The 18,064-nt window shown below is 53.6% G+C and overlaps 1 protein-coding gene across 1 annotated transcript in view; it reads right to left on the bottom strand.

Moving 5' to 3' along the window:
* Nucleotides 1-18,064, bottom strand: part of LMNA (lamin A/C) — a 102,080-nt gene that overhangs the window by 42,797 nt on the left and 41,219 nt on the right. Inside the window, exon 2 of the mRNA XM_074938874.1 lies at nucleotides 8,052-8,414. Within this exon, the coding sequence (XP_074794975.1) occupies nucleotides 8,052-8,401 (350 nt within the window). The 5' untranslated portion in view covers nucleotides 8,402-8,414. The remainder of the gene's footprint in view (nucleotides 1-8,051; nucleotides 8,415-18,064) is intronic.

Below are 18,064 nucleotides of genomic sequence, written 5' to 3'. Positions count from 1 at the left end.
ATCAACCACCATTTCCATCTGATGGATGTTGGGGGACCCTCTGTGAGGAATGAGTTTGGTGGAGTCTCAGTGGAGTTCCCAGTGAGTAGGACAGGTGTCTCCCATTAAATCCCAGAACAGGCAAAGACCCACCCGCAACTAACAAAGTGCTGCGGCTCAGGTCTGGTGGGGAGGGGGAAATCAGTGCTGGATGTTAACTAACTACCCATTGCCCACAGCCAGGCGCGGCTGCTTGGTTACTCCACGTCCACACAGATTTCAAAGGCAGAGAGACTCTTCTTCATTAAGAAACAGGAGAAGAACTGGGCTGGGGAAAGAGCGAAAGTCAATACTGAGCTACCAGCTTAATCAGGTTAGGGGCTGGAATTCAGGAAGCAATCGCTCAGACAATCTTATAATGAGCAGGGTCTGGTTCCTGTTTCGGAGAAGGAATGGTGAAAAAAACAACCCTCTATCTTTCCTCGTCTTCGATCAGGCTCTTAGCAAAACCGCCAGCTGTGGCCGGAATGGAACTAGCTAACTATTAGGCCAGACATGAAGCATGAGCTGGGATGAACAGTTTAGCATCTAGAGACTTTGAGGAGCCCAAAACACACTGCACCTCCCCATGCACTGCAGCAGCGGGGAGGTCCATGAAGAATCCAGTTCCCTTTGCTGTGGGGCAAGGCCCTCGATTTCTTCAGCAGTGGGATAAGAGTGGGTCAGGTACCCACAAAGGGCTAATGGACCTGAACAAGAGTGAGGGTATCAACCTTAACTCTGGCGATGCAGCTCCTCACTCACCAGAGGAAAGAGCCCTGTAGAGCCGGGTGTCCAGATCCATTCCCGTGGTGGCCCCAGAGACCGCCAGACCATCACCGCCTAACACGAAGCAACTAAGGGTGTATGGCATGAGTGGCTAGCTCCTCATGGAGGCTCTGGGCCACCCAGCTGGAATCTGCGGCTGGCAGAACCATGGTGCTGAAAGGATCAGGCCAAATGTGGTTTTAGACCCAGGAGGGCAGCAGCAGGATCGGATTAAGAAGGAACAGAGCCACACCCGAAACCGACCACTGAGCTTCCTGTGCGGCTCGGGGGTAAAGGGCAATGAGAACAAGATTGGGAGCAGCAGGAGAGTGGGCACTGCTTTTATAGCAAAGCCACCTCTGCAAAGTAAACCTGAGGCAGGGCTCCATCCCAGCCCCTCTCCCGTATGCAGGTGTCCCCCGTCCCCGAGCAATGGCTTGTGCAGACTTTGGATACCACCGCCTGGAAGATATACGGCGCCTTGGCTGCACCAAGCTGTGAGAGCGGGAGATGAAGGACAGAGAGGCTGGGTTGGGCAGCCCTTGTTAAAGAAGCCTTCACCCCAAGCAGAGAACCATGGAGAGGACAGGATGAGCCGTGGCAGGGCTTGACAAACCTATTCTCCCCTTGACCTGTCCCAGGCAGCTGTCATTCACCTTCTGGAGGAGCTCGGTTGGTTTGCATTTCATGAGTCCCAGTGCTGCTGCCCTTCTGAGCTTTCGAAGGGAAACCCCCCACCTCCCCTCGTGTGGGTGACTGCCTGCTCCCACGCCAGCTCGTGCTGCTCCACGCGGGAGAGCAGCCCACGGTATCTCATGTCATCTGACAATCCTCTCCTCCAGCAGCTAAGGCAGGCCGGGAGCGTGACCCAGGCTTTCCCTGGATGCACCAGTGCAGACATGGCTGTCCTTCAGAGGCGCGGACAGGCCGGGGCTGGAGAAAATCGCCGCCGTGGGGGCAGAGACCACAGCGCAGGACCACGGGTGTGACGTGGCACAGCGGGTGGCGTGAAGGGGGCCCAGATCTAAGGGGTACCGGGCGGGTGCGTGTTTCGGCTGCAATCCTTCCAGCCTGGCTGGGCATGATAGGGGAGGCCCATGAATCCCAGGCCGTGTGATGAAGGAGGGGAAGGGCGTTGGCTGCTCCCTGCAGCTGTGAGTCAGACATGGGCCGCCCCAGCACTGCCACGCCCTCGTGCCTGACGTGATCTCACACTTTAAATCCAAACCACCTGGAGATCACCACTCCACCACCCAATCACAAGCTGCCACGGAATGCCCTGGAGTGCAACTGGCCCGTTGGAAAACTGCTGGCTGCTGGGGCAGGCAGGCAAGCCTGGCTGTTAGGGACACGGGCGGCTGGCCCCACCCCAGAGCCAGCTCTGCCCAGCACAGGAGAAACGGTCCAGCAGGCAGCTCCTGCCGGAGACCAGCACAGGACAGGGCTCTGCCTGGTGTCCTGAACTGGTGCAGGCCAAGCGTGTGTCCATCTGCCTTGTGCCAGGCCATAATCTATGGGATGTTTCTGCAATGCTCTCTCCAGCTGCCTCCATTCTTCCAGCACAGGTGCAGCCCCTGCCACTTGGAGTGCTAGCACCCACTGGGCCCTGGCATTTTCACAATCACGCCACCCAGCCCTGCTCAGAGCCGGAACAAGATGCCCCTACCCAGTCTGTACGAGGGCTCTGGCTGACAGAGCTACCTGGGCACTGCCAGGAGAGTGGGAAGAGCTAGAGAATGGCAAAAAGCTGCCCAGGGATGCATGATTGCTGTGCCTCCCTGAGCAGGGTAGTTAATCATAACCCAGCCCTTGCTGCACTGTGGTCTATTGTTTCGTCACCTTTCACCTCCATGCAGCGGGCCCAGCCCTGGTCCTTAAGAAGGAGCCTATTGTGTGCCTGCTTACGCAAGGGCAGCTCGGAGCTCCAGCGCACCAACTGCAGCCCGTCTCCCACCATCAGTCGCACTGGGAGAGCCCAACCCTGCAACGAGATCTCTCTGGCACGTGCCAGCTAGGGTGACCAGACAGCAAATGTGAAAAATCGGAATGGGGATGAGGGGGTAATAGGAGCCTATATAAGAAAAAGACCCAAAAATCGGGACTGTCCCTATAAAATCCGGACATCTGGTCACCCTACGTGCCACCCCCTGCCCGGATGTTGTTGGAAGCCCAGCGATAAGCCACACCCTCTATGGCAGGGCACGGGGATTGGAGCACGGAAACTGCTAACACTAGAGCGAGTGCCCCAGGGCAAAACAGGCCAGGGAGACATCGCTCCCTCGTACCTGTCCACGCAGGGCTGTGGCAGGGGCACCGAGAAGTGGGCACTGTCTACATTTAAACAACTACGGCAGCACCACTGCAGTGCTTCAGTGTAGACACTTTCTCCAGCAACGGGAGGGGTTCTCCTGTCACTGTAGTTAATTCACCTTCCCGAGACGTGGTAGCTAGAATTCTTCCCTGGACCCAGTACTGTCTACACTGGGAGTAATGTCACGGTAACTTTGTTGATCGGGGGTGTGGCTTTTTCATACCCCTTATTGATGTAGCTGGGTCGACTTAACTTTTTAGTGTAGACCTGGTCTTATACTCTCACAGCCTGCACCGGGCAGATTCAATGGACTGGAATGCCTTCAGGAGAGAGTGTGGCCTACCGTTTAGAGCAGAGGACTTTGAGGACTCCTGGGTCCAGACCCCCACCTCTGGGAGGGGAGCGTGATCTAATGATCAGAGCAAAGGGAGGGGGATGAATGGGGGAGTCAGAACTGATGGGTCCTGTTCCAGACAGAATCAGTGAGTCTGGGCAAGTCACTGAGCCTTATTCTACCTCAGTTTCCCCATTGCTAAAATGGGTTCAATAATGTTTCTCCTACTGCACAAAGTTGTCGGGAGGCTCGGTGAACAGTTGCCAAACCACCAGCCAAGACCCTTGAGGAAAGGAGCTAGAAAGCAGCACTAATTTAGCATTCAGCTCCTGGCCTGAGTCAGCGCAGCACCTTTCTCCAGTGTTAATTTCACCAGCAAGAACTAGAGACTCCAGCCCTGGAAGGAAGCAGGGCTGTATCCACGGCAAGGGGAGAGCATCTCTGTTGACCGAGTCATCGTCCCCAGCACCAGATCATCACCAAGCCTGCGTTTGCTGACACAGAGCCAAGTGCTATGAGTAGCACCATCGCTTCCCTCCTCCTGACACGCCCTGCCAGGTGGATTCCGCCACACTAGTGGCTTGGCCAGCCTGGGGAATGAGACACCCAAAGCAGAGCTCATGAGCGTGAGACGCTGGGTGCTGACAGCCACCAGCCTTTAGACACGTGGTTTGCTCTCGTCATCTCTCCCATGCTGTAGATGCTATCGCACCAGCCCTTCTAATGGAACCGTGGCTGCTCGGCCCAGATAACGCTCACGCAGGAGGTCGGGGAGCCTGGTGGGGGAAGATACCAAGGAACTGTTTCTGCCTCAGCTCTAGATACAAGACTGAATGCACGCGGGGACTGGGTTAGTTGTGCTCCTAGAGAATCTTCCACCGGGGCAGCTCAGAGTATTTCAGACAATGGGCTCCAACCTCCGTCCCCTTGTGAAGCCACTTACCCCAGCTCAAAGCAAGCTCAGAACCTGTTCTCAGCTGGTAGCATGTTGCACCCCTTTAGCAATGGGATAAGTGACTGCAGGAGGGGCCTGACTCCATTGTCCTGCCCAATGAGTCCAGCCTCACAGCCCCCTCTGGGACCTGGGTAAGTGTTATTGTCCCCGGCCCCTTTTACAAAGGGGGAAACTGAGCAACAGAGAGGGGACAGGACTTGTTCTGTAGGTCACAGTGCCCCAGCTGGGACCAGGAGCCCTGACTGCCCAATCCAGAGCTTTTGCCACAAAAGATTATCCTACGGAATTCCCTTCCCAGCCTGTAGTAGGGGATTCAGTCAACTCTATGGGGCCGCCACGCAGGCCAGCTATTCTCCAAGCCAGTAGCCCCAGGAAGAGAAACTAAGGTAAATTCACGGAGGCCTTCCTGAACACCGGACCCAAATATCTTTATCCCAGAAATCGGCGCGAAAGGCTGCTCAGAACAAACAGCCTACACCTCCCGCTTTTAGCATGGATCAAAGCAGAGCTCTTTCCAACCCAGATCTCTCGCATACAAAGGAGACGCTGGATATTGTCTGTGGTTAGAGCTGGGTGATGAGAGCCAGGACCCCTGCACTCCATTCCCAGCTTAGTGAAGGACCTCGAACCAGTCACTTCAGCTCTGTGCCTCAGTTTCCCTCCATGTGTAAAGTGAGTCTAGTAACTACCTCTCTTGCAGGCGGTGTATTAAAGTGCTTTGAGAAGCTCAGAGGAGTCACGCTACAGAGGCACGAAATGCTATTTCTACTGGAACGCCTCCCCAAAGCGGAGTTGTTTTGATTCATTTAACTTGTGCCTCTCTCTGCTTCCTCGGGGCTGTGAAGTTACTCAATCAGAGCAGAACGCAATAAATCCCGCTCATTACAAGGACTTTTCAGATCAGAAAGTTTCCTGAAACCCAACACAACTCCTCCATGCTCACCCACCCCTACATTCATTATCAAGCTCTTCCCAGAATTCACCATGTTGACAGTAACCGGTACAGTAACTCTAAGTAGTAAATGAATAATTCAATATTGACATCCGGGGAAATAAACCCTGTTCTTTACTCTCGCTGCTGATTCACAGATCTCTGTTTGAGACATCACAACACTTTGGTGTCTCTTGGTAACCACTGTCACTGCCTGTTCTCCAAGCACAAAGAAAGGTAGGAGCGGAGCTTTCAAGATAAATGGCCTGAGTCACCAACAGTCGCTTTTGATAACGAGGTTCAGAACAGGAGAGTGATCATTTGGGAATCCCCTCAGGGAAGGGAGTTTTTTCCAAGGGGGTCTGTTGTGTCAGAGAATGGCAGCAGCAACATCCAGTTTTCAAGAATGCACATTCCATTCCAGTGAGCAACAGAACGTACAGATTATATACAGGGATCACTGCAATGCAGCCATCTCTGGAGTGGAGCAGGGCAGCTGTGTAACAGCCACACAGCAGCAGGAGCTGGCTGCAGGCTGGGCATTATTGTAATGGATGGCTTAAGAAAAAGATTGAGGGGATGGTTTTAATGTTTAAGGCTGCAAAACCTTTAGAAAACATGGCTCCTGTTGTAGGAGCAAAATCTCTTCCTCCCCATCCTCTTCAAAATCCTCCCCCATCCCGGCATGCCCACAGCCAGGGGAGAACAGACACAGACATTCAGCACACGGAAACCTGCATTCAAAATCCATTTCCAAATAGCAACGAGTCTCTAGGATCTAAATTCAGAACTAGCTACAGTTCTAGCGCAGAGATGACCACAGAGTTATCTAGAGACGGAGCCATGGTTGGGGAGAGACACAGGAAGCTAAATATAAAATCCTGGGCAGTTTTTAAAGACATCTGTAAAATGTTCCTCCCGCTTTCAGAGTGGGTTGATTATTCGTGGCAGGCTGCCCCTTTTGGGGGCCTTTTAGAAAACAAACTCCTTTATAGCAAAGCCAGGGAGGTAAGACGCTTTAGATCTAATGCAGGAATGGGAGACATGCTTTATTTGCTGTCATGCAAACCTGGGTTCGAATCCCGCTTACGCTCCCTGGAACGGATTGTGGGTGGGAGCGTGATGGAGATAGCAGACTTAGCCCTATGGGAGTGTCCCCTGCTGCTCAGCAAGGATCTGGTCTCAGCAGAGACCAGAATACGCCAGAGCTGAAGACCCTAAAGGGGGTCATGTTCTGATCCAAACTCCATGACGTCAATGGAAGTCCAGGACTTTTGAATCAGGACCACTGAGTGAAACAGCAGGGCTCTGAAGCTTTCCAGATACAGGAGCCACTCCCAACCTCCTTTGGATCCCTCTGACCTTCACCACCGCCTACTGGGGACAAGTGCTTCTGCAACATGGGCTGAGGAGAGACAGAACGGGAAACCCAAGTCCCCAGGCAACCCTTGCTGGTTGGGTGCCAAGGTCCAAAGCTTGGGAGGGAACCAGCTCGTCGGAATGGGCAGAATGCCACCTGGTGCTATTGAGCTCCCCGGTGCCAACTCTCGTATAGCAGGGAGGTGCGTGGGTGGGGAAAGGAGGGTTTAGGCAAGTTTGGCAGCAGCAGGGGAAAGGAAAATACAATATAGGGAGGGGAGGAACAGACTTTGAAGCTACCAGTCAGACAGAACCAGGGGGGCTCCCATCACACCCCCGAGCACCGCAATGAGAAGGTGAGTTTGACACACCAAGAGTTAACCCCAAATCCAAGCCCTTGAATCCCATTTGTCTAAGCAGGCCCAGGCTAGTTTCGAAAGAGACGCAGGGCAATAGAAAGAGGCTCAGCAGAGCCATGGATCTGCGCTCCAGCCCGTTCCCTCCCGCATGGCATCTCGCACGGTAATACACAGAAAACCCCCGGTCAGGTAACGGGGACAGCTCAGCACAAGCCAGTCATTTAAAAATCTGTTAAAGGTGGAGTGGGGGAATATGCCAGGCAAGCAAGATCTGTAAGCTGGAGAGCTGGGGCCAGCTACACCTGGGCCAGCTAGACCAATTACCGCCTGGCTTATTCAGCAGCCTCAGAGAGAGAATCTAAGATAGAGATAGGTCCCAAGATGGAAATTCAGAGCCAACTGGATCCGGGGCACCGCGTCCAGCCTATTAGAGAAACGGAGGCCAGACGCAGAGTTTAGATTCAGATTCGGATACTGAAACCTCTCCACTCCCTCTGAAGCCTAGGAGTTCGGATCAGATCCCTTGCTAATTCTACGTCACGTTATTAAAGGCACTTTCATCAGGATCTCTCCACACCAGCGGACAGCTGCCGAGACAATTCCCCTCCAAGGACGGCGCCGGCCCCTGAACACCCAGTGCTGAATTTACACACTGACCATCATGCAGCAATTTATTGCTGGGGGGTGGGGGGGAGCCAAGAATCACCCCCCCTCCCCCCCCCCCGCTTCCACAGTAACATCCCAGCCAGGTTAGAGATTTTTCCCATCCTCCTCCTCCTCCGGATTGTTTTTTTTCCCCCTCCAGTCCCTCACTGTTTGCCAAACACATTACAAACATGCTATTCGCTTGGCCCGCGGCCTCGGGATATTTGTGGCCTCTTTCCCAAGGCTGCCAGCTCTGGTTGCTCCCACTCCAGCTTCTAGGGACTGCCCCATTCTTGGTAAGGGGGGAAAAGGGAAATTCTTCTACTACCAGCTGCCCCGCTGCTTAGCATGGGCACTGCCCTGGGACTTACCGTGCCTTCAGCTCCTTGAACTCCTCCCGCACTTTGCTCAGCTCCAGCTGCAGTCGAGCCCTCTCCTTGGCCACGGAATCCAAGGTCTTGCGGGCATCCGCCAGCTCCGATTCGTAGGCCGACTTGATGCCCGACACCTCACGACTCACCACCTCCTCGGACTCGGTGATGCGCAGCCGGAGACCTGCGTTTTCCGACTCCAGCGAGCGCACCCGGTCAATGTAGACGGCCAGCCGGTCGTTGAGCTCCTGCAGATCCTCCTTCTCCTGCAGGCGGGTGATGCGGGTTGGAGAGAGCGGGGTGCCACTCGCCCCACTCCGTGTGGCCCTCTTCTGAGATGGGGTGTCCATCGCGGTTCACAGCCTGGCAGAGAGACAGGAACACGGGTCGGTGACTCAGATCTCTGGAGCTGCCTTCCCCACGTCTGCGTCTGCCTCTCTGGTACTGACAGTCTGAGTCACTCGCACGGATCTCGGCTCAAATATCCTTGGGAAGTAGGAGATGGGGGAGTGGACGCGGCTAGGCAAAATAGGGCCAGCCCCCTGCTTTGATTATTTAAAGGAGCAGAGGCTCCTGGAAGAACAGGCGATGTTTAAAATAAGGGCTTGTCCACAAGGGAAAAGTTATAGCAAGATGTGTTCAGATGTGAATTTAAACAGCTCTAATGATAGTGGTATAATCCCCGTATGAGTATTCTGGAATCTGAGCACCTTTTGCAGTTTAGTTTATGCTGCTTTGGACGGGGTTTAAACTGAACTGCGAAGTGCCTCTCTTGTTCCAGAATAAAAATAATAAATAGCAATCCCTAGCTCTTCTGGGGCACTCTTCATCAGTAGATCTCAAAGCACTTTACAAAGGAGGTCAATATCATGATCTCCATTTTACAGGTGGGGAAACTGAGGCAGAGGGCAGGGAAATTACTTGCTCAGGGTCACCCAGCAGGGTGGTGGCAAAGCCAGATCTCCTGAAGCCCAGTGCAGTGTTCTATCCACTAGGCCACCCTGCCTCCAGAATAAGAGTGCTCACACAAGGAGTTAGAGCTTATCTACGTGGGGTAGTTGACCAGAATAGCCCCCCAGGTGGACATTCTTGTTCCAGAATAAGGCCTTTCCTACAGGGAGACACCCAGGAAAGTTTATCCAAATTAACAAAAGGTGTGAATTTAACCTGCTTTAACCTCATGTGGGCATGCTCATTTGGAATACGAAGCAGCCCACTTCTCATTGGAAGTGGATTAAGCTATGCCAGAAAAAGGCACCCTCCTGCTGGAATGAGAGCGTCCACCTGGAGAGCTACTGTGCTTTAAATTCACAACCAGGCTTACTCTGCAACTTTTTCCCCTTGTGTAGACAAGCTCTTAGAGACACCTCCCATCCCAAACCAGATCTGTGCCAGGCCAGGTCATGGCATCAAGGGACCTTGTGGGTGCTGGGGTGAGGCAGCCACTCAGCATACACAGTAACCCCCTTAAGTGGGGACATGGTCCAGTGGCTAGTGAGAGTCAAGACTCCCAGATTCTACTGCCCAGATCTGGCAGCTTCAGGGAGTCAGGAGTCCTGCATTCTCTTCCAAGCACTAGCAGGGAGTGTGGTCTATTAGGCTGTGTCTACACTAGGAAATTAGGTCAGTGTAACTACATCACTCAGGGATGTGAAAAATCCACACCCGGTCCCACAGCTGTGCCGCTGCAGCATTTTAAGTGTAGACAAGCCCCTAGTTCGAGCAGGAGGCTGGCAAGATACTCGGATCAAAGCAAGGAGTATGGTCTAGTAGTAAAACCAGGCGGGACTCAGGAGTGAATTCACACTGGAGCAGCCACAGAGAAGTGTTACTAGGATGCTCCAGGACAGTGGCTCTCAACCCTTCCAGACTACTGTACCCCTTTCAGGAGTCTGATTTGTCTTGCGTACCCGCAAGTTCCACCTCACTTAAGAACAACTTGCTTACAAAATCAGACATAAAAACACAAAAGCGTCACAGCTCACTAGTACTGACAAATTGCTCTCTTTCCCATTTTTCCCATATAATTATAAAATAAATCAACTGGAATATAAATATTGTACTTACATTTCAGTGTATAGTATAGAGACCAGTATAAACAAGTCATTGTCTGCATGAAATTTTAGCTTGTACTGACGTCACTAGTGCTTTTTATGTAGCCTGTTGTAAAACTAGACAAATATCTAGATGAGTTGATGTACCCCTGGAAGACCTCTGCGTACCCTAAGGGGTACGTGTACCCCTGGTTGAGAACCACTGCTCCAGGGAACGGAAAACCAGTCTTACAAGAGGACACTACAAGAGCTTGACTTGTTGAGCCTGGCAAAGCGCAGGCTGAGAGGAGATCTGATTGCTGTCTCTAAATACATCTCGACCAGGTGGTGGGCCAGCATAGACGATGCACAGGGCAGGGGGCAGGACCAGGACATTTCCCCTCCCCTCCCACTGCTGTCACTCAGACCAGGCCCAAGCCGCTTTTAGCAGGCAGAGCTTGTTTCATGTTCTCTGTGTATATAAAATCGTCCTACTGTATTTTCCACTGCATGCATCCGATGAAGTGGGCTGTAGCCCACGAAAGCTTATGCTCAAATAAATTTGTTAGTCTCTAAGGTGCCACAAGTCCTCCTGTTCTTAGAGCTTGTTAGATAGCTTTTGGGTCCCAGTCCAATCAGGCTCAGCTGGGTTCAGACAGCATGTCAGCAGCTGATACACAGAGCGTGGATGCTAAGGATAGCCCAATGTCCTGACAGAGAAAGCAGCTGTGCGCGCGTGTGGGTGGGTGCAGGGGGGCTCATCTCTAGAGACAACGGGACCCCCCTTTTCTCTCCCCCTCCAACCTGACAGCAGGATCAGAGTAGGAAGCAACTATCCAGCCAGCTTCTTCCTCTAGAGAGGGTGGCAACTGATTGCCCCACCTCAGCAGCAGCTGAGGCTGCCTCCTCCACCCCGTCCATGGGCATCGTGGACTGCACTGATCTCAGGACCAGCCTGCTGCGGGCAGCATCGTCCCCAGGGGGGACACGTTAGCCATATTTACGCAGCGATGACACCTAGGCCAGGGACCTGTTGGGCCAGAGGCAACACAGAATTGGTGCCTTCCTAGTGCAGGAAGCCGAATCCCAATTTCCTTCTTCATTGATCTCCCTCTCCCCAGTCGGGGAAGTCTTCGCTCATCAGCTTACGAGAGTAATAACCCTCTATAGCAAGGGTTCAACCAGGGGTACGTGTATCCCTGAGGGTACGCAGAGGTCTTCCAGGGGGTACATCCACTCATCTAGATATTTGCCAAGTTTTACAACAGGCTACATGAAAAGCACTAGCCAAGTCAGTACAAATTAAAATTTCATATAGACTTGTTTATACGGCTCTATATACTATACACCGAAATGTAAGTACAAAATTTATATTCCAGCTGATTTATTTTATAATTATATGGTTATAAGGAGAAAGTCAGCAATTTGTCCATAATAGCGAGCTGTGACGCTTTTGTATTTTTAGGTCTGATTTTGTAAGCAAGTCGTTTTTAAGTGAGGCGGAACTTGGGGATACACAAGACAAATCAGACTCCTGAAAGAGGTACAGTAGTCTGGAACGATTGAGAACTATAGCACTTTTTTAACCCTAGATCTGGCTAGGTAGCTAGACAAGGTCCTTCTCTCTTTTGGGTTTGTCTATACAGCCCCTAGCACCATGGGGCCCTGGTCTGTGAGCAGGGCTCCCATGTGCCATCGCAATAATAAATTATAACACCTGGTCCCCATCACTGTCAGGGCCTCCCCATTCCTCCGTGTATTTATCCTCACATCCTCTGTGCAGCAGGGCCGTGCCGATATCCCCATTGTACAAATGGGGAAACTGAGGCACAGAGAGGCTAAATGACTCCCCCCTGGTCACAGAGGGACTCTGGGGCAGAGCAGGGAATTCAACTGCAGTTTCCTGAGTCCCAGGCTAGGGCCTGAACCCACTGGCCCATCTTTCCTCTCTCCTAGCTCTCACAGTGCTTTACAAAGGTTATCTGATGGAGGAAACTGAGGCACAGGGCAGTGCAGTGTCTTGCTTAAGGTCACACAATGAATCAGTGGCAGAGCTGGGAATAGTACCCAAGTCTCCTAGTACCCAGTCCCCGGCTCTAACTACTAGACCACACCCCCTTCTGGAGCCAGGAATAGAACGCAGGACACCTTGTCAGCCAGGCTCCTGCACTAACCAATAGGGAAGGCTCCCATATGAAAAACAGGCAGCTTTACTGAAGCCCTCCTGCACTGTCAATCCAGGAAGGCACTGCCGCAGCAAGCACCAGTGCCCTTTAGGGGCAGGGAAGGTTATTGCTCAATCAATTCCATGCTGCAGGTTCTTTCACCCCACCCCCTTCCAGTCATGCATTAAGTAATGGGACTAATATCCATTGTTCTCTCTGCTCCTCTCCCCAGGAGAACAGGGCGTGCCACAGAGGGGTTTGTTTTGGTAGGGTTTTGCTCTGTGTACAGCTGCGCACGCTGCTCAGTGCAAGCCCCGCCCAAGGATACCACAGGAGAGCAAGGGGGGGCACGCACGAGAGTTAGCCAGTTGTGCTCTGCCTCCCATTGGGGCACTCCAAGCTCTTTCCAGCCCAGGAATGCAAGGCCAAGGATGAGCCCAGATGAGAGCAAGATGGCAGCTCTGATCCGGCTCTGGAGCAGGCATCTCCCCCGCCCCTGGACAACACCTTAAAGAGCCAGGGAGCGCTCTCCCCTACAGCCCCCCTGCCTTTAACAAAGCCCCTCTCAGATTCAGGCATCTGGAAAGCTTGGAGGGGCCCCTGCTAAACTCTGCTGTGCCTTGGAAGCTCAGGGGTGGAGGGAGCTTGGCTGGGGTCAGGGACAAAGGGGGTTCAGTGTTACACAGGTGGGATCGGGGCGGGGATTACGTTAGCAAAGGAGGGCAAGGTTGGTGGCACAGGAAGGGCAGGTGCGGGGGGGGCCTATGGGATAAAGGCTGTCGGGGGGTGGGGTGCGGTTCAGATGGCAGCTATCTAGATACTTATGGCCCAGTCCCTGTGCGGGGGGGCGGGAGATCCAAATGCCTGATGGGATCAAGGGCAGGAAGCATCTTTGTTTTGTACAGCCCCTAGCACCATGGGCGTCCGGCTTCTGCGACTGGGGCTCCCAGGCGCTATCACCACGTAGCTGGCGATGACAAGAGACAGCCTGGGGGTGGCAGCGTGTGGGGCTCAGGAGGGGTAAAGGCCTGGGGGAGACGGAGGAGGGGTACACTGGATAAGGGGGCTTGGGGCTCACCGGCTCTGCCCACGAGGAACAGGCTCTGGGACAGAGGGGTTTGCTTGGTGCTCGGCTCCCGCGCCCAGCAGACAGCAAGGGGAAAGGAGCTGCCCTTTCCCCCGCCCCACACAGGGGCCTGGAGTGGGGCAGGGTCACTTCTGCACCGGGGGGGGGGGGGAGAAGGGCGCCCTGGGTCACTGCTTCTCTTTCCCGCAGAGGCAGCGTTTGGAGGGGAGCCCCGCGCAGGGTACCCCCCCCCCAGGCCCCCCATGGCTGAGCATGACTTACCCCACCCAGTGCTCCCCCAGGGGGCAGCCCCCCACGACCTGCCCCCTTTACCCACTGCACCAACCAAGCAACCAGCCGCCGCCCCCTCCCACCCCCTCCTTATCTGCAGCAGCTGCGCAGGACGGGAGCCCGCCCAGCGCCCTCGAAGGGGTTAATCTGCCGCCGCTCTGCCCTCCATGGGGCTGAGCCCATGACGCAACGATGCTTCCTCGTGTCTCATTGGTTGACGGGGTGGTCACTCTGCCTCCGTTCTCTTCCCTCCCCTCGGCTGGCAGCTCGTGCAGTTTGCGTTCCTCCCTCTCGCGCCCGGCCGCTTCTTGTCTTTCAAATCCCAGCTCCCCTGGGGCGGGGGGGGGAGAAAAAAAGCGGGAAGCATGAAGCCAGCAGCTCCTCCAGGCCCAAAAAAGCAGCTGGCCAATACAAAGACACCCACACCTGCAAATATAGCTGATAAATGTATAATTATGACCTTGGCTTAACAATCAGTAATTTCCCTCTCTGTAAAAATATAACTCACACACAGAAGCAAGACAGAGAAATCTCCTGGGTGTCAAGCCAGTCTCATGATGGGGTGGGGTCGGGCGGGGCTCTGCCTGCTGATTTCTGATGGCCTGGGGTTGGCTTTCCTGGGACTCGCCTCTGGCCCTCGCTCCACCGAGATGGTTTGCATTCTGGAGGCTGCTGATTAAAGACCCTGGCAGGAGAGAAAATCCCTCTAAGACGGAGGCGCTGCGTGGGCACAAATGACAGGAGACCAGAGCTGCCCTCTGTGACTCTCCCAGTAACTTAAGGGGTGGTGGGTTAAGGGTAGGGGGTAGCCGCAGGGCTAAGTGGAGGAGACTGGGTGCTCTCTGGGGGTACGTCGAGAAGACAGACTACAGAGTGTGCTACTCCCCGTGGCAGATATTTACAGCTGGCTCGCAACTGCACGTCTGTGAGTGTGCAGCATGCGGGGGGCTGCAAGCCAGGTAACCATGGACCCATAAATGCCAGCTTGTATTGGCCTTCCCCCTAGGAGGCAGTACAGCCTAGTGCTGGGACCTAGGAGAGCTGGGTTCTATCCCTAGCTCTGCCACCAGCCTGCTGGATGACCTTCGACAAATCACAGTGCTGCTCTGTGCCTCGGTTTCCCCATCTGTAAAACAAGGATAATGATACTGACTCTCTTTGTAAAGCGCTTTGAGAGCTATGGCTCAAAAATGCTAGATGAGAGCTAGGGATTATTATATTTAAAAAAAATACAACCATTGCCAATTCTGGTGATTTTATCATCAGTCTCATGATAGTTGGCATTTTTCTTAAAGCCCCAGCTCCTGGAGGCCTGTAATTAGGTGAGAATCTTAGGGATTTTTTTGCTAGCCCTTGTAGATGTGGAGAAAAGCTGGAAAACATTAGTATTATTTATTATTTGCACTATGGTAGCGCCTGTCATGGCCCAGGACCCCATAGTGCCAGGCACTGCACAACCACAGAACAAAAAGACAGTCCCTGCCCCCAGGAGCTTATGACTCCTAAAGGCTCTGACCCCAGAAGGCAATTAAAAGAACCCCCACATTTATTATGTTTTTAAAATCTCATGATTTAGGGGGCTTGACTCCTGGTTTCAGAATGCTTGGCATTGGCAATTCTCCAGCACGCAGGGGTGCATGATGTGCTAGAGGAGGAGAGGGGGACGGGCAGATCCACAGCTGGTCAAATGAGGACACAGTTCCCTGGTGCTTACTACAGCTGTGCCCACTTATGGCAGCTGAGGATCCGGCCCTGCAGAGTGATATGGCGCAGCAGTGGTCCCAGGAAGGCTGCAGTGTCAGGGCAGGTCATGCCCCAGGTGGCAGGCTGCAGTGCATACCCTGTCTCACCTCTGCGGTGCACACCCCATATCCTGCATCTGGAGATCAAATCAGATTCGGCGGTTTCACCACCGCACAACTTCACGTGACTGAAAGGAGGCTCAGGGCGGATACAGCCAGGTGGGGGCTGTGAGTCAGGATTGAGGGGCATTGGCAGAGCTGTGTGGGAGAGGAGCCCAAGACTGGAATAGTGGGGAGACTGTGGGTTGGGATTGAGGAGCATCAGCCATGTGGGGAGCCCAGGACTGGTACAGCAGGGGGGCCTGCACGTCATGATTGAGGGGCACTGGCAGAGCTGCATGTGGGTCAATCACCCAGCACCCATACACATGAGCCCTGATTTAATCTGGTGCTATCAAATCCTGTCTGAAATTAGACAAAATTCCCTCCCAAGCTAATTAGAAAGAAGCAACGTTCACTGGTTTGCAAGGCAGCCAGGCGGGTGACTCACTCTGCAGCCAGGGCAACACACACACAATCCAGCTTTTATGAATAAGTAATCTGATTTCTCTCCAGCATGGCAACAGTGAGTCACTGACTGTCAACAAACACAAGGGGGGGGGAGGGGAGAAAGGAGGTTCTGCTCCTGGCAAAGCGGAGAATCTGCCCCAATCCCAGCAAAGATCAAAGGTCCAACTTTCAAAAGATAACAGTTCCAGTCCAGGAAGCCACATGGTCTTGTAACTGCAGTCATGCAGCTGGCGTGATTTCAGGGGGTGGGGTGAGCCAGACAGCTTTCTGCTGGCAAACCCTGGCTTCTAGGAGACAAACAAGTCCCAACAGGTCACCCTGGCTGATGCAGGATTGCTGTCTAGTACTAATGTCCAACATAGTTTTAACGGTGTTTCCACCACTTCCCTCCTGTGGCCAGGGCACAAGGGCTGCAAAGCTGCCCTTTGCATGCCATCCCCTGGTCCTGAGGCTGCTGTGTGCCAGGCTGGTACTCCTCACCTCCCAGCATTAGAGTAGCTGGCTCCAGCTGCCAACTGGGCCTTGCAGGCAGCTGGGCTGGAATGCATGGAACATGACCTCCAGTAGCGCAGTGTAAATCTGGAGCGACTCCACCCAAGCCGCTGGATTTACAGAATGGGAGTCGATGGCAGCCCTTCCCTGCGTCGGGGACAATCCCTGCCGGCATTGCTGACCTGCATGAGGGAGTTCCCCAGCCATCAGAAAGTTCCCCAGCCCCAGACATGATGGAGAGGGGACCAGGCTGTTGGGAGGGCAGGGGTAGGGGCAGGTGGGAGGGAATTCACCCACACTCCCATCAGCTGGGGCTTCTCTTCCCCCGCACCTTTGACTTAGCCTTCTCCTGCAGCCCAATTCATATGTGAAAAACCCACCTGCTCCAGCACATGGCCGCAGAGCCTGTAATTAACTGGGGTGCAGGGGGGCTGGCACCCCAACGTGGAAGCTTTCTGGGGTTCACTGGACCCTGGGCTGGATGCAGGAATTGCTGGGTGGGGCTCTCTGGCCTGGACTAGCCAGGTGGGTCAGACAGGACGATATGAACGGTCCCGTCGAGCCTTGAAAGCTATGAGTCAGGTGGAGGAGGGGGCATGGATATTTAATAACATTTCCCTCCCTCAAAAAAGGCAACTAGACTTGAGCCCAGATCCCCACAGAGCGGGGAGTCAGGGTCCCTCAATAAGGCAATACCCTTTAACTCAAAGTATTAGTGCTGAGTTCTGTAGTCATGCTTTTCTTCAGAAGATCTCACAGAACTTTGCTAAGGAGGTCAGTATCTTTATCCCCCATTTTACAGGTGGGGAAACTGAGGCACAAGAGAGTGCAAAGTGATTTGCCCAAGGTCACCGAGCAGGCCAGTGACAGGGCCAGAAACAGAACCCAGGTCTACTGAGTGCTCTATCCAATAGGCTACACTGCCTGTCAAAGGACACCCTCACACACAGCCATTTGTCCCACCTTCTGCTCACAGCCGGCCTGAGTCCCCGCTGCCCTGCCATGCAAAGTGGCTGCAAAAGGCTCTCATCCTGGTTTAACAGCCTTTTAGTCAGATTCTCATTTACCTCAAGGCTCCTTTACACAACCCTGGCAGTGTAAACAGTCCTTAGAGTGGATATGAGTGTAGCTCCCATTTTCCAGGAGCTAAACACTGCCAATTCAGTGTCAACGGGCCTGAGTGTAATGGGAATCTGGCCTGTCGCCTGTGTGCTAGTGTAAATGACCCCTCGGGGTGCTGGGCACCGAGGAGGAGGAGCTGAGCCCAAAGCTCCCCCAACACGCTGGGACAGAAGCCTGCGGTGCTGTGTCTAGCTCGGTGGCTTCAGGGCAATTTCATTCTGTCAGCTCCAGCAGCAGAAAGGAAGAGCAAATGCACAAACATGGCTGCTAGTGGGCCAGCTGGACCGTAAACAGCCTCCCCAGAGCCCAGTGCTCCCTCTCTCCTGGACGCTACCATGTTCTTTCTTCCTCCCTCACACTTCTCTTTGCTTCCTGTCTTTCTCTTGTATTCTTTTTTCCCTTCTTCCGTGACTCTTTTTTCCTGCCTTCAATTCATTCTTTCCTTCTTCCATTTTTTCTTTCTTCCTTCTATTCTTTGCTTTTCTCTTCGTGTTTTTTCTTCTCCTTCTTCCCTCCTTTCTCTTTCTTTCCG

Source organism: Natator depressus, chromosome 24, assembly GCF_965152275.1.
Source record: "Natator depressus isolate rNatDep1 chromosome 24, rNatDep2.hap1, whole genome shotgun sequence".
NCBI lineage: Eukaryota > Metazoa > Chordata > Testudines > Cheloniidae > Natator > Natator depressus.
Note: the sequence above shows the minus strand (reverse complement) of the source record. Positions and strands in the feature narration are given on the sequence as shown.